General features: G+C 54.0%; 1 protein-coding gene across 1 annotated transcript in view; it reads right to left on the bottom strand.

Annotated features, from left to right (window-relative positions):
* DLGAP2 (DLG associated protein 2) overlaps positions 1-15679 on the bottom strand; it is a 464829-nt gene that overhangs the window by 373745 nt on the left and 75405 nt on the right. The window contains exon 3 of the mRNA XM_066237265.1: positions 4151-4205. Coding sequence (XP_066093362.1) covers positions 4151-4205 — 55 coding nt within the window. The remainder of the gene's footprint in view (positions 1-4150; positions 4206-15679) is intronic.

Here is a 15679-nt window from a genome sequence, read left to right as displayed (position 1 = left end):
GCATTTAACGGGTAAGGATGCCCACTCCAGCTCCACACAAATTCAATGTAAGAACAAGCCTACAAAGCCTCTCTCCTGTGCAACCCGGCGACGGCCTGTGTTTCACAATTACTTTGCTTCCATTATCAATTAGAAATATAACACCTCGAAAAATCAACCACCACCACATTCACTTCACCTGTCTGCAGTTCCATTACCTGTTATGAGGGTTCGCACAGGAAAATCCTGCTGTTTTATTGCAAAAGCAACTCATTCTCAAAACGTGTAACTGTCCTGAGCGGCCGATGGCTGTCCCCCAACAGACAGGACCCCAGTGCACCATGTGGCCGAAATAAGAGTATGTTAAGCTCTCCTGCCGCGATTGGATTTTCCCAAATGACAAGGCAATTCTGAAACAATGCCACTGAGAACCAGGACAAGGACACCAGGCCATACAAGACAGATGGCTCCCAAACTCTTCCGACTCAGCGTCCGTTGTTAGAAAACACATTTGCACCACCTGCGCTATCTTCACAGAAGGTTGTCCCTGGCGTGCTAACACTGGCGATGTGTATGCACACCGGTCCTGGGCCACGTGCTCCCAGGGGAAAGAGACCGGTCACCTGTGCGGGTATCTCCCACCCAGGAATCAAAGTGCTCACCCCACCGGCTTACCAGAGAAAAGGCACTAAAGAGACTCTGGGGCAGCTGTGTTAGGCTTGCTCGCTGGTTTACCGGCTGCAAGCCCTTCGCCCGATTGGTGCGGGAGCACGCAGCAGCCCCACGTGCTATGGTGGGTGCTTGCGCTTGGGGGACTGCGATGGCCGGCCAGCCCGCCTGCCCGCCCGCCCGCCCCTGTGGGGGCATCTTGCTGTTTGTTGCCTGAGAAGTAGTTTTCCCCTGCCTGTGTGCTCGTCCGCCATTGTGAGCCTCTAGTGAACAGTACGACCCAACACCTTCTGGCTCCACAATTTCTCTACAGTCTGCCCGAATCCAATGCGGACCTACCTGGCCTTGGCCACCGGCATTACAGAGACCTTTGGGGCTTAGAGGGAAAAAATGCCTGAAATACTTAAAGCTAACTTTAGTCCAGAGAAGAGCCAGTCATAAAAATTATATCCATGAAGCTGCTGACACCCAAAATGGTTTCTACACTGCACAGAATGAGCCCCATTTGGGACCACTAACTGCACCGTGTCCCTGAGTCCCAGCCCAGACTGGCCAGCAGTCGATTCAAACACCAAGGAGCCACTTTCCACCGAGAGCAGGAAACCGGTCACCCAGGGCAGGTGTGAAGCAGGGAGGACCGGGACAGCATCTTAAGTTCCGCAAGTCCTCCTGCCTGGGCACCCCCCCCAGGAGCGGGGCCCCACCCTCTACAGCAGGGGTCCCCAAACTTTTTACACAGAGGGCCAGTTCACTGTCCCTCAGACCGTTGGAGGGCCGCCACATACAGTGCTCCTCTCACTGACTACCAATGAAAGAGGTGCCCCTTCCAGAAGTGCGGCGGGGGGCCGGATAAACGGCCTCAGGGGGCCTCATGCGGCCCGCAGACCGTAGTTTGGGGATGCCTGCTCTACAGCAAGCCCCCACTGCCCGCCACCCACCTGCGGCTCCTCAGTGGCTCTCCAAGGAGGGGTCAGAAATGGCCTGGCCAGAGTCCACTTCCAGTCAGCAAACGAGAACAGGAGAGCTCATGGCCAAGGCTGCTCTAGAAGCGAAGAAGCACATGCGTGTGCGCGTGCGTGCTTGTGGACGTTGCGTGCACGCGTGGTGTGTGAACTGCTCCTGGGCTGTGTTCCTCCTTCACGACAGACACACTTGACCTGCCCAGCACTCAGCTTCCCAGTGAGAACAGAAGGTGAGGCAGCCTGCCGCACCGTCCAGGGGATCCACTCCAGCTCTTATGTCAGTCACCAAAGTGTCACAAGCAGAATAAGCAAGAGGCAGAGGTGACATGTGTGTCTGGGGAAAGCAGCCCCGTTTGACTTCAAATGCATCGTCTGACGCTCCTCATCACACCTGGTGGCCAGGTCGGCCCAGGGTATTTGTTCCAGGACAGCGAGAGCACCAGGGAGCAGGTGTGTCTCTCCCGCGTGTTCAGCTACAGGATGTAAGATAATGAAGCATACGGCGTTTCAAGGTAAGTAAACACCCAACAAGCAAACGAAACAAAAGCAGGATTCATCCCAAAGTCAATCTCTTTCTAAAACTGTGGTGAAACACACACAAAACAATTCACCACCTCAGCCGTGTCTGAGTGTAGGCTCTGCGGAGCTGGGCATGTTCACACGCTTGAGCGACAATCCCACCACCCACGGTGACACGTGTTCCCCTTCCCAGACACTCGGACCCATTGCACAGCTGATCTTCTTAATAAAAAAGTTGAAAAGTCTTCTATAAAACCACAAAGGTAAAACCCAGTTGCATTCAAGTTCATAAGGACCCCATGTGCCACTAATATGCAAAAGTGTCTAAGGAAGTCGCCTGACATTTCCTAAATAATTAAGCAGCTTCGGACATTTTAGATGAACATTCACGGTAAAAACCTGTTCATTCCCAAATCTTTCAATTCTGAATGAACTCATGCTTTTTTAACAGTTATCATTTCAGCCAAATCTTCTTTCTTCACATTTGATTCGATTTCTTCCTTTTTCCACACCTAATGCCACAGCCTCAGATTCTCTATACCTGACTTCACAGTGAAACACTCTATAATATAAAATACTCTGAGGAAATTTTGCCTACCAAATCTCCTCAATATCCAACTCGTAATGGAAGACCACTGTGGTTCCAAAGATTGGTTGCCTGGATTCTTATGAAAAGCAAAAAAAGCATCTCTATTTGGCAATATTTCCCATATTAACCTGAAACTCATTATAAAACAAACTTTCTAAAAATATAAAAGAACTGGCCCTGGCCAATTGGCTCAGTGGTAGAGTATATACCTGGCGTGTGGAGGTCCTGGGTTTGATTCTGGCCAGGGCACACAGGAGAAGCGCTCATCTGCTTCTCCACCCCTCCCCCTCAAAGATGCTCAAAAATTTAAACCATGTTCTAAACAAACTTCCCTAGAGACACACTAACAATCACAGCTGAGAACTAAATGGGTGAAAAAAAACAGAGTTCTATGAACTTTTTAGAAAACAGGGTCAGTAATGTCATCTACTGATGTTCATAATTTTTTTTAAAAAAATTACCTTATTTCCCCCTACACACTCAGTGCTTTGCATTGGAATGCGTCATAGAAAGTCACGCTGTGTCACTCACAAGAACGGTGACCGCACCAGCCACCTCTGGGTCAAGGTGCTGCCGGCAGGAAAAGCAGTGAGCCCCAAAGTAAGTCAGATTGTAACAGAGAATCCCTTAGGACTCTTTTCATGAAGCCGGAAAACACCTACAGAAGGCCAGCCACCTCCGCTTCACACCCAGCAGGTGTCCTGAGTGCACACAGCCACGGTCCTGGGAACAAAAACCCCCAGGGGACCCTCTGCAGAAGGGAGACGTCACCGCCCATCATTCCTCAGATGAACACCCCGCAGTGAGAATCCCTGCCCAGGGGGAGTCCAGAGACCCCCAAGATGACACGCCCAGACCAGTTCTGTTCATGGTTTCTTAACTTTAAAACAACACACTTCCACGTTTGCTTTTTCTCTTCCATCAAGTGACCTTTAAAGTATCACCAACCATGTCCCTTACAACCTCCAGCCCCACAGATGACCCGCAGCGAGGCCTCACCAGCTGTGGTGGCACAGAGGACGTCTAGTTCACTGAGCCATCGCACGTGGAGTCTAGATCTCAGACGGACTCCAGATGCATTCCAGGATAGCCGATAATGATGCTTTTCCCTCAATGAGCAAGTATAACTGACACAAAAACAATTCTGAAACTAATCTATTCAGCCTTATAAGACAACCAGTTTCCCTTAAAAATCCAAGACAACAATCGTGTGACTCTAGTTTCTTCGTCAAATAAGCCCCGGTCTGTGAGCTCAGGCTGCAGCTCCCTGTGGACATGAACAAACCAGTTTGCTTGATTCCGTGAATTTATAACCCTGCACTAAAACAAGTGATGAAAAAAATCCCAGATATCGACCCTGCAATCAAACTTCTCCATTTTTCCACGGAGAGGACACCTGTAACCTCACATCAGGAGGAGAAAATGCACTCACCTGTGTTCCTGTCAGGTGAGATGCAGCAATGCTTCTGTAGGATGCCGGGCAGGACCTGTTTCAAAACAAAACGCATGTGGTTACTGCCCAGGTGGAGGCAGGCACCGTTCACTGAGCACGTTTTTCTAGTAAGATTATCCAGTGTTGCAAAGTCCTCACTCCCAGAACACTCTAGCAAACAGAAACAGAAAAAAAATCTGACGACATGCACGTTAATTCCGTTCAAGTTCAACCAGGTGAGTTGCTGACAGCACGTGCTGCCCTGGGTTGGCCATGCGGTCATTTGGGCAGCCCCAAAGGGTCCTGGGAGCCCGTGAGGGTGCCCTCATATCCTGCATGAAGCACATGGTCCACCCACAGTCCCAATGGCTTTGAAATAGGGAGTGGGCAAAGGGTGGTTTCCAGTTATTCATATAGAAAAGAACAAACACAGTGATTAATAAGTCATAATACAAGCTTGACCAGGCAGTGGCACAGTGGATAGAGCGTCGGACTAGGGCACAGAGGACCCAGGTTCGAAACTCCGAGGTCGTTGGCTTGAGCAAGGGGGTCCCTCACTCTGCTGTAGCCCCCCGGTCAAGGCACATGAGAAAGCCATCGATGGACTAATTCGTTGCTGCAACAAAGAACTGATGCTTCTCATCTCTCTCCCTTCCTGTCTGTCCGTCCCTATTTGTCCTTCTCTCTCTCACACACACACACAAAGTCACGATACAAGCGTAGGCTGTTTCGTACACTTGCAACTGTAAACCTCCTTTTGCCCACCCGGTATGAGATGCAATTTGGGCCTGAAATGCGGCTGCTGGGCAGTGTCCCAGGTCCATCTTCTCCGGTCTGAGCAGTCACGCTGCTGTGGAAGCTGAGTCTGCAGCAAAGTGGAATGGGAAGCTGTGTCTGTGTTCAGTCTGGTTGCAGAAGGTGAAGGAAAGCACCCTGTCCTTGGCCCCCTTGGCAGCTGCCCGGTGTCTGTCCACCCCCCCCACCCCGTAGCATCCCTGCCCAGCTGGCATCTCCTACAAACAAGACAGCATCCCCGCCTGGCAACGCTGCACAGACCAGACCAGAGGAAGCAGTGGTCAACCCCATGCCTGGTGAAAGCGCAAGCATGGAGCCAGACGCCGGAGGTTCGCAGTGGGCTCTGCAGGTGGCAGAGACACTGCGGGGCCGGCAAGCTTCGGGCCATCCCCGCTGACGGGAGGCTCGAGGGGCGGACGAGCAAATACGCCAAGGAACCTGTTTTCCACAGTGGGGGGCGAAGGACTCGGAGAACCGCACATCCACGTGGCAGGAGAGCGACCTGGGAGAACGCCCGGCAGGAAAGCACCCACAGCTCTTCACAGGGACACGCACGTGGCCGTCTTCCACGTGCGCACACACTAATCGTGTCAAGTGCTTGCAGCCAAACACGTGAGCAAGCCTAGCACGCCCCTTTTCCTCACTGACCCAAAGCGGGACCACGAGGGTCCCGGAGACTTCACCCACCCCTCTCCCTCTGACTGTGCAGGGCAGGCTCTGTCTGTGCTCAGACCCCACGTGCACCCGGCCTCGACCAGTCCTGCCTGTCCAAGCGACCGCGCCCGCCGCCCCACAACCATGCGCAGGCTCACGTGAGCATGCACAGTCCGCGTGCCTGCCGCCCACGTGACCATGAGCACGCTTACGCAAGCACGCATTGCCCACGTGACGACATGCGCGTCCATGTGGCCACACCCACCACCCAGGTGACCAGGCGTATGCCCAAGAACCATGAGGACGTCCACGTGACTACAGGCACATTCCAGTAAACAAGCACTTCCGCTTGGCCCCGGCACCGGGCTTGTTGCCGGACACTGGGATCTCCATGACTGCCCGCGGCGCTTCCTCTCCGGCCCTCGTGTGGGCGTTTAAGGTCATTAAGAGCGTGGGCGCCGGTGGGCCGCGCGGCGGGTGAAGGTGGCGAGAACTCGGTGACAGAGTCCCAGCGCAGCAACCAAGTGTGCAGGGCGCCTCGACTGGCTCAGCTGCGCACGGAGCCACGGCCGCGTGTGCCCCAGCCGGCGAGGTGCGGCTGCGCACGTGCCACCCTCATGTGCCCGGCCGTCGCCTCACACGCAGCACGCGTGCCAGGCTGGCGGGGAAGGTTGAGCGAGTCACACACGTCAGACACCTGGTGGGGTGCCCCACGAGGAGGGAGTGTCCCGGGGTCACGGCTGCTCCAGGGTCTCGGGCTCTGTGATGACATGCTCCTCGGAACACGAGCACACCCACGGCACCTGTGCGGGGGCAGCGAGGCCACCGGCAGTGTTCCCGGGGAAGGACGCGGGCTCCGGGCCAGCAGCATCCTCGTCTTCAGCACGGAAACCACAGTGAACCGTGTGACTCCACGTAGCCGGGTCCAGAGCACGAGGGCGTGTCGGTCCTCCATCGGGTCGTCCTCGGGTCCATCTGGGCCGCTGCTCAGGCTGACAGCTGCGCCCAGACACTGCGGTTCGGCAACGTCGGGTCCACAGTACCGAGCCGCGCCCTTCACCTGCCAGACGGCGGAGCCCGTGCTGTGTTCTTACCGAGAGACGCGGAGATGGTGGATGTGTTGGTGACCAGGATGGTGGTGACGGTTTTCTGGGCGTCATTCTTCCAGACTCAACAAAATTGTGTGCAGTGAACATGTGCAGTGTTTTGTATTAAAAACCAAAAGCTAGAAACAAGGTGAAGGGATTAAGCAAAAAACAAAAAAACCATATATTGGAGACATAAACACAGACAGCAGTATGATAACAGCCAGAGGGGAAGGGGTGGGGGCAGGAGGAGGTGGGGGGCAGGAGGAGGTGGGCAAAGGGGGTGGGGGGGCAGGAGGAGGTGGGAAAGGGGGGTGGGGGATGGGGGCAGGAGGAGGTGGGGGCAGGAGGAGGTGGGGAAGGGGGGTGGGGGGGCAAGAGGAGGTGGGGAAGGAGGAGGTGGGGGGCAGGAGGAGGTGGGAAAGGAGGAGGTGGGGGACAGGAGGAGGTGGGGAAGGGGGTGGGGGCAGGAGGAGGTGGGGGGCAGGAGGAGGTGGGCAAAGGGGGTGGGGGGTGGGGGCAGGAGGAGGTGGGAAAGGGGGGTGGGGGATGGGGGCAGGAGGAGGTGGGGGCAGGAGGAGGTGGGGAAGGGGGGTGGGGGGCAAGAGGAGGTGGGGAAGGGGGGAGGGGGGCAGGAGGAGGTGGGGAAGGGGGGTGGGGGGCAGGAGGAGGTGGGGAAGGGGGGTGGGGGGCAGGAGGAGGTGGGGAAGGGGGGTGGGGGGCAGGAGGAGGTGGGGAAGGGGGGTGGGGGGCAGGAGGAGGTGGGGAAGGGGGGTGGGGGGCAGGAGGAGGTGGGGAAGGGGGGTGGGGGGCAGGAGGAGGTGGGGGGCAGGAGGAGGTGGGGGCAGGAGGAGGTGGGGGCAGGAGGAGGTGGGGGTAGGAGGAGGTGGGGAAGGGGGTTCGGGGCAGGAGGATGTGGGGAAGGGGGGGAACAGGGACAGAAAGAGACTCTGCTTGGGGCCCAGGGTGCACAGTGCGGTGAGCACACGATGTTCTGTCGAGTCGTACACTCAAAACCTGTACCACTTGGTAAACCAATGTCATCCCAATAAGTTCAATTAAGAAAAAATAAAGGGGGGTAAAATGAATTCAAGAAAATAGAAAATACAGGTGGGGGTGGGGGAACTTAAAATTATTTGGCCATTCCTGGAATATTCTCTCTGACCAAAGGAAGTTCAGAGTAGAAAAACCCATAAACAGAGAGAACACGGTGTCACACAAACATTGTGTCCTCGAGTCTGAAGGACATGAATTTCTAATTCAGGAGGCCCACCGAGCACTGAGCACAGTCAGTACAAGGTGACCAGCCTGACCTGCCTCACCGCGAACATCCAGAGGAAAGAGAGGGCTCCAAACGCAACCAAAGAACAAGGCACTAAGTGCTACAAAATTCAGGAGCACCACTCTGGAAAATCTGAGAAAAAAGGACTCTTGACAGAAGCCATCAGTGAACAGGTGCCATCAGGCAAACACGGCAGAAAACCTGTTACTCCCTGAAATTGCCCACACAACACGCAGCTGGAGCTGCTGGCACACAGCCCCGCCTCTGAGCGGCACCCGGAGGCTCAAGAGGCAAGCACCTCAGTGGAGCTGAGGGTGTGCGGAGGACGAGCGGGACCCAGCATGGTGCCCAGGCTCTGGGCAAACTGGAGAAGGGCAGAGAGCCAGGAGGGCCACGTCACCAGACTGGAAGGACTGCCGCTGAACGTGTGAAAGAGAGAGAAATGTGATGAAGACATTAAGGAATAATCCAGGTTTATTTTTTTGGAAAAAGCAATTAAATATGAATAACATGTTACATAAAAGAGGTCTAATTCCATAAGTTTGATGTGGTAGAACTACACGTTACTGACTCATCCAAATCAGGATGTTACCATGTTGAGCATATGGGGAGGAGACCAGAGGTGCAAGAGGGCTGGCCTCCCCACACCCCCCAAGTAGAATATGGAAGATTGGGGGGGAATGGGGGTCTCTGAGCAGTAGGGTGGGGTGTGCAGTGCCAATTCTGTTCTTTATCAAAGCCTGTCACAACACTTCACTTTTTATGGTATGTACATGTATAGGTTAAATGAAATTAAAAGTAACTCAAACTAATGTGTGGCATGTCTGCACAATGACTTTTTACAACTATGAGGAAGAAGTGAAATGTGCCTGTGGATATTTATGAGGACCAAGACACCCATTTGGAATTAAAGTGTCTCTACCAAACATACTCATAGCTTTCTCTGTACAATGTAGACACACCTATAAACTCATGGTCTTTGACTCTTTGTTCAGAATGCACATCCAGTAAACCCAGGGAAGGGCTAAGTGTGGGTGAAGAGCCGGAATACCAACCTAAGCAAATCCTGACCCGGCCCAGAGTCACTGATGATGAAATGTCATAAAGGTAACGGAATACAGAACTAAGGATAGCCTGACCAGGCAGTGGTGCAGAGCGTCGGACTGGGACCTGGAGGACCCAGGTTCGAAACCCTGAGGTCGCCAGCTTGAGCGCAGGCTCATAGACATGATCCCAAGGTCGCTGGCTTGAACAAGGGGTCACTTGCTCTGCTGTAGCCCCCTGGTCTAGGCACATATGAGAAAGTAATCAATGAACAACTAAGGAGACTAAGGAGCCACAACAAAAAACTGATGCTTTCATCTCTTTCCCTTCCTGCTTGCCCTATCTGTCCCTCTCTCTGTGTGTCTCTGTCACACACACACAAAAAAAAAACTAAGGATGAGTCAATGCTCATATTTAAACTACAGAAATGAAGACAGGGTGGCACGGGGTGGGGAAATAGTCTAACAGCTCAGTGGAGCAGAATCTACAATAGAACCCAGAAATGAACCCACATAAATCACAGGCCACTGGTCTCTGTAGAAGGAGCAAGGACGACATGATGGAGGAAGGATGGACTCTTCAACAAGCGGTGCTGGAGCCACTGGGCATCTACATGCAAAAATGTGAACTGTACACTCAGATCTTACACTCTTCCCAAAACCAACTCAAAATGGGTTGCAAGCCTAAGTGTAAAATACAAAATAGTATAAAATCCCTTCAAGACAGCACAGGAGGAAACCCAGATGGCCTTGGGGACAGCAATGACTCTTAGATACAACAGCAAAGTCATGATCCATGAACTAAACAGCTGATGGGCTGGACTTCATTAGAATTAAGCACTTCTGCTCTGAAAATGACACTGGCGAAACCGAGGACGACAAGCGCAGGAGAAACTGCTTGGAAAAACCGCGTCTGATAAAGTGCCGTCGTCTGTTATCCAAAACACACACAAGGACCCCTCACAACTCAACAAAAAGAAAACAAAAGTAACTAATTTTATTAAAAACAGGCCAAAAACTGTAACAGACCCTTCACCGAAGAAGAGGTGAGCACATGAAAAAGAATTCAACATCACAAGTCAGCAGGTAAGTGCAAACGAAACCACAATGACACACCACAGCACACCTGTTCGAATGACCAGACCCAGACCTGCCCACACCCAGAGCAGGGGGGACGCAGAGCAGCGGGACGCTCACTGGCTGCTGGTGGGGACGCAGGAGGCGCAGCCACTGAGGGAGATGACACGGTGATTTCTCACAGAGCTAAACACTCTTATCACATGACCCGACAATCACACGTGCTCCTCAGTGAAATGAGATGAAAACTTGTGTCCACATGATACCTGCATGAATATTCACAGCAGCTTTATTCAGAAATGCCAAAACTTGGAAGCACCCAAGATGTCCTTCAGTAGTTGATGGATAATAAACTGAAGTGACTCCAGACAATGGGATGTTATTCAGCTAAAAAGAAATGAGCTCTCAAGCCGTGAAAAGACATGGAGGAACCTGAAATGTTCCTAAGTGACAGAAGCCAATCTGCAAAGCCTACACCTTGTGTGGTTCCAACTCGGTGACATCCCAGAAAAGGCAAAGCCATGGGGACAGTGACAGACCAGCGATTGCCATGGAGTCGGGGAGGGATGGACAGTGTGTAGCGTCTGCCTGACACCATGGTGGTGAATCGCACATCATTGTACACTCATCCAAACCCACTGAAGGAACAACAGAAGACTGGCCGTGGTGTCAGCTGTGGACCCTGGGTGACGACGATGTGGCCGGGCGAGTCTGTCAGTGTGGACAGCCTGACTTCGAGACTTCCCAGTCTCGAGAAGAAGTCACGTGCCCCACCTCTGAAAAAGAAAGCCTGCAGTGGTCTGTCCTCTGGCTGCACAGGGAAGGCCACATTCAGGGCCTTCGAAACACACGCACTTTGCCCAAAATTATCACCCCATCACAACTGGATCATGACCAAGAAAAGTTACAAATACTTTCATTCATTCTTACAAAAGAGACCATTGAATTTAATCTTACAGAACATTTATCCAAGTTTAACAATAGCAGAAATTGGCACATAGAGGCGTCAGATGAATTGATAGGAATCTCTCTCCAGCTCCATCCACATCCATAGCAGCGGGGTGGACACAGCCCTGCTGTCTGGACACAATGGTGCCGGCAAGAAGGCCATCCCTCACTGGCTCTCCAGGCGTCTGTCCATAAGACAACTGATGCTCCCACTGACATTTTATTGACACAAAGCCCAAGTCCCAGGGCCGCTCCTATAATGGGAAGTGCAATCCACTACAAGTATGTGTGTATGTGAGTGTGAGTGTGTGTGTGTGTCTGTGTGCGTGTGTCTGTGTGCGTGTGTTTGTATACTGTACACTGACCACCCCAGCTACTTGGCTACTCAAGCACCCACACAGGCTAAAGTCTTCCTTTGGTTCATTAGTTACCATGGTAACCACCAGTATTCCAAGATGACCACGGAGCAGTGATGAGGAGAGCAGAGGGCCTGACAGTGCTGAGGAGCAGCTGTCCTGTCCCTGTGCCCCAGAGTGGACAGTGCCTCACACAGCTGGGAGTCTGTAGACCAGGGGTCAGGAACCCTTTTGGCTGAACGCCACATATTTTAAAATGTAATTCCATGAGAACCATACAACAACACGTGTACCTTACACATTATCCAATAAAAATTTGGTGTTGTCCCGGAGGACAGCTGTGATTGGCTCCAGCCACCCACAACCATGAACATGAGCGGTAGGAAACAAATGGATTGTAATACATGAGAATGTTTTATATTTTTAACGTTTTTTTTTTTTATTAAAGATTTGAGCCCTGGCCAGTTGGCTCAGCGGTAGAGCATCGGCCTGGCATGCGGGAGACCTGGGTTTGATTCCCAGCCAGGGCACATAGGAGAAGCGCCCATTTGCTTCTCCACCCTCCCCCTCCTTCCTCTCTGTCTCTCTCTTCCCCTCCCGCAGCCAAGGCATTGGAGCAAGGATGACCTGGGTGCTGGGGATGGCTCCTTGGCCTCTGCCCCAGGCGCTAGAGTGGCTCTGGTCGCAACAGAGTGACGCCCCGGAGGGGCAGAGCATCGCCCCCTGGTGGGCAGAGCATCGCCCCTGGTGGACGTGCCTGGTGGATCCCGGTCGGGCGCATGCGGGAGTCTGTCTGACTGTCTCTCCTCGTTTCCAGCTTCAGAAAAATACAAAAAAAAAAAAAAAAAAGATTTGTCTGCAAGCCAGATGCAGCCATCAAAAGAGCCACGTCTGGCTCACGAGCCAGAGGTTCCCGACCCCTGCTGTAGCTGCTCTGCAAGGAGAGCAGACAGTTCAACCAGTCACAGGTGCACAGACTGGAGAGCGTGGAACTACAGCGCCCTGCTGGACGGACCTCCTAGGAGGACTCCTGGCTACTCCAGGCCCAAGGTGTGTCCTGCAGGACCCCAGGGCAGGACATCTCTGCCCAGGGCCACTTCCCACTGTAGACAAGGGTGCACACTGGCTCAGTGTAGTTAATTAAGTTTAATTAAATGTATCTGCAGTGTGCAAACACCAGAGTGCCCAGACCACATGCCACCGAGATAAATCACTAGCATGGGTCTACTTAATCAGTCCTCCTGGCACAGCGGAAAGGCATGAAAAACCCTTCCAGATTGTTCCATGGTGCTTTTCTCCTCTCCACTGAATAGAGAAAAGGTTAGGCACACGGAGCACCTCCAAAACCCTCACTGACACCCAGGCAGCTGAGAAGCTCAGGGCCAACCCTCTCACTCTGCACCCGGTCACCCTAAAACCCTGGGATGTTTTGGGGACCTACCTGGAGCCCCAGGTGGAGTGCAGTAGGATACGTTTCAGGATTCCCTTTGATTAGGGCTCCTCTGCCCGAGCACCCTGGCTTCTCACTCGTGTTAGACACCCCCAGCCCCCACACCTACGCTGTATCCCCGGTCAGCTCCTCCTGTGGCCCCTCCTTGCTCAGACATGGAAGTCCTGTGCCGCCCCCATGGCCCCCCGGGGAAGGGCCCTGCATCCACTGGCATCTGGGGTGACAGAGAAGAAGTCTGTGCTTGAGCTTCTGTGCCCTAGTGCCACCCAATGCCCAACCAGCTGGACAACAGCTGTGACCACAGGGACAGCCCTGGGGTCTCCATCCCACCCACTCCTCACAACGGGGCACCTTACACCCTCACACAGCCTGACCTTCCAGACCTGCGCCGTCTCAAACCCCATGACCTTTATTCCTATTTCCGTCGACTGGAAGTGTGAGCATTTTCCCAAATTGATCTTGAATAAAGCAGACTTCTTCATGCCACATGCGTTTTTGTCACCTTTAGCTTTCCAGGGCCCTAGACTGTGTTCCTATCTGGGATGCAGCCCAGGGACTGTGATGTGGCCTTTCGGTATCCACACCCCTCGCAGCGAGCATCGTAACGCCGTTCGTCCCTGAGCGCGGGACAGGCATCTGAGGATGGAGCCAAACGGACACCCAGGCCTGTGACCCCCCTGTGTGCAGGGAAGGAGGACAGAAATGCCCCCCAGGGAGGGGTGCCATGCTGGTGGGAGGGGACAGCTACCCAGAGGTCAACCCGGAGCAGCATGAGGGGTAGGTTTTGAGGGAGAGCAGGAGTGGAGTGTGCCCAGCAGAGAGAACACCAGACTCCAGAGTCTTGGGGGGAAGGGAGCAGCAGGAGACACTCCAGGTGAAGACGGGCGACGTGGGGTGGGGGTGGGGGTCGCAGAGAGTGAGCCCCCAACACCAGCACTCGGGCCCTGAGAGCTGGCGGGCCGCCCCGTGGTGATGGAAGCTGCAGAGACACCACGGGAAGTGGAACAGCCGGGTCCGCACCAGCGCCCCTCCCCGCCCACCTCCCTCAGAGGACTGCTGAGGACGGCCAGTAGCGAAGACCTACACGTGACCAGCCCTGAGGGCAGCAGCAGCACGTGGGGACAGTGGCAAGGACACACGGGTGGCACAGCGGGATGGACAGCAGATGCGTCCAGGAGGCCGGGGCGGGGACCTCCCAGACGGGCCGAGTGGAGAAGGGAGACAGGAGGTCTAGGACGACTCCTAGTTCGTTTTCCATCGGGCTGGAGCTGTTTCCCAAATCGTACCCCCATAAGGGGAGAGTGTCCTGAAAGCAGCTGAGGGGACACCGGCCGTCTCACACCCAGGCTGCCAACTGACAACGGTGGTCAGCCCATTAAAGGCTCTGAAAAGTCCTGCAGAAAAATTCCTCTGACACGGGTGGGGGTGTAGTGTGCTGTGTGACCAGTTAAATGTGGACAGCTTTCCTTAAATGTTTCTGTAAGAATCTAAGTGTCTGAATCTCTGTGCTGCCGCTGGGGGAGGGGATAGGTGACGAGATAATTGTCACAGCACCCCTGGGCCAAGCCTGTCCAGGTTTAGCTCCCAGGACAGGTCTCTGTTATCAGCCACATGGCACCCATGGGACTTGGCCAAGGGTGGGTCCAGGACAGGGAAACATGACAGCCCAAGCAAGACAGGGACAGCAGTCACTGCAGGGACACCAAGGTAGAGACAGGCTTTTGCTGAGACCACAGCAGAAAGCCACTCTGCCCACAAACAGGAAGAGAGCTGAACCCTCCTGTGAGCTGTACACACTGCTTGCCAAACCGCGGACGGCCCAGCCGCCGCAGTCACGGCACCGGGATGAAGTGACCGGGGCCTCTGCAGAGTCCCCAGAGAGGAGCACACTGGCAGTGGGCTGGCGTCTAGTGGGAGTGGCCTGAAGTGACACCTGCCAGGCACGCAGAGCAGGACCCAGGATGGCACCCGCGTCAGAGCAGCGTCCGTGAGTCTCTGGCACGAGCTGCCCGAGCAGTAACCCCACCTGGCCTCACTGACGCCGCCACAGTGACACTGGGGTCAACCAATGGCCAGTGTGCGTGCGTGTGCGTGTGTGTGTGTGTGTGCGCGCGCATGTGTGTGTATGTGTGTGCGTGTGCGTGTATGTGTGTATGTGTGTGTGCATGTGTGTGCATGTATGTGTGTGCATGTGCGTGTGCATGTGCGTGTGTGTATGTGTGTGTATGTGTATGTGTGTGCGTGTGCATGTGTGTGTGCATGTGTGTGCGCGTGTGTGTGCATGTGTGTGCGTGTATGTGCGTGTGTGTGCGTGTGTGTGCGTGTGCATGTGTGTGTGCGTGTGTGTGTATGTGCGCGCGCACAGACATGAGGGCACAGGTGTCATTCAGAACGCCTCTGCCTTCCTGCATTAACTGCTCCGACAAGGAACCATCTCAACAGGGACAGAAACGTGTGGGCCGGGGCCTGATGCCAGCACCCCGACAGTCGTGCCCAGAATGGGCAGGGACGGAGCAGCCCCGTCCCCGACACGCACGGCTCGCCGACCAGGAGGCGCGTATGGGGGAGCTCAGGCATCTCTGAATGGACCAGCTCGGCCCGGGGAGGGGCGGGGACTAATATTTCCTCTGTTACATTTCACAGTTTATTCCCGGGACTCAAAGTGACAGATTGTACATTACCAATAAAAGGAGGATAAGGTGGTGGGAGGGGAGGAGAAACTGTGTGTTCTTTTAAATTTACTTCTACTGATATATTAAGGTGCTCCAACTGCCATTTTGCTTTCAAAATACAATAATCTGAGAAATATAGAACAAAGAAAAACCGTATTTTCTGGTAA

This window comes from Saccopteryx bilineata, chromosome 6 (genome assembly GCF_036850765.1).
Source record: "Saccopteryx bilineata isolate mSacBil1 chromosome 6, mSacBil1_pri_phased_curated, whole genome shotgun sequence".
NCBI classification, from domain to species: Eukaryota; Metazoa; Chordata; class Mammalia; order Chiroptera; family Emballonuridae; genus Saccopteryx; species Saccopteryx bilineata.
Note: the sequence above shows the minus strand (reverse complement) of the source record. Positions and strands in the feature narration are given on the sequence as shown.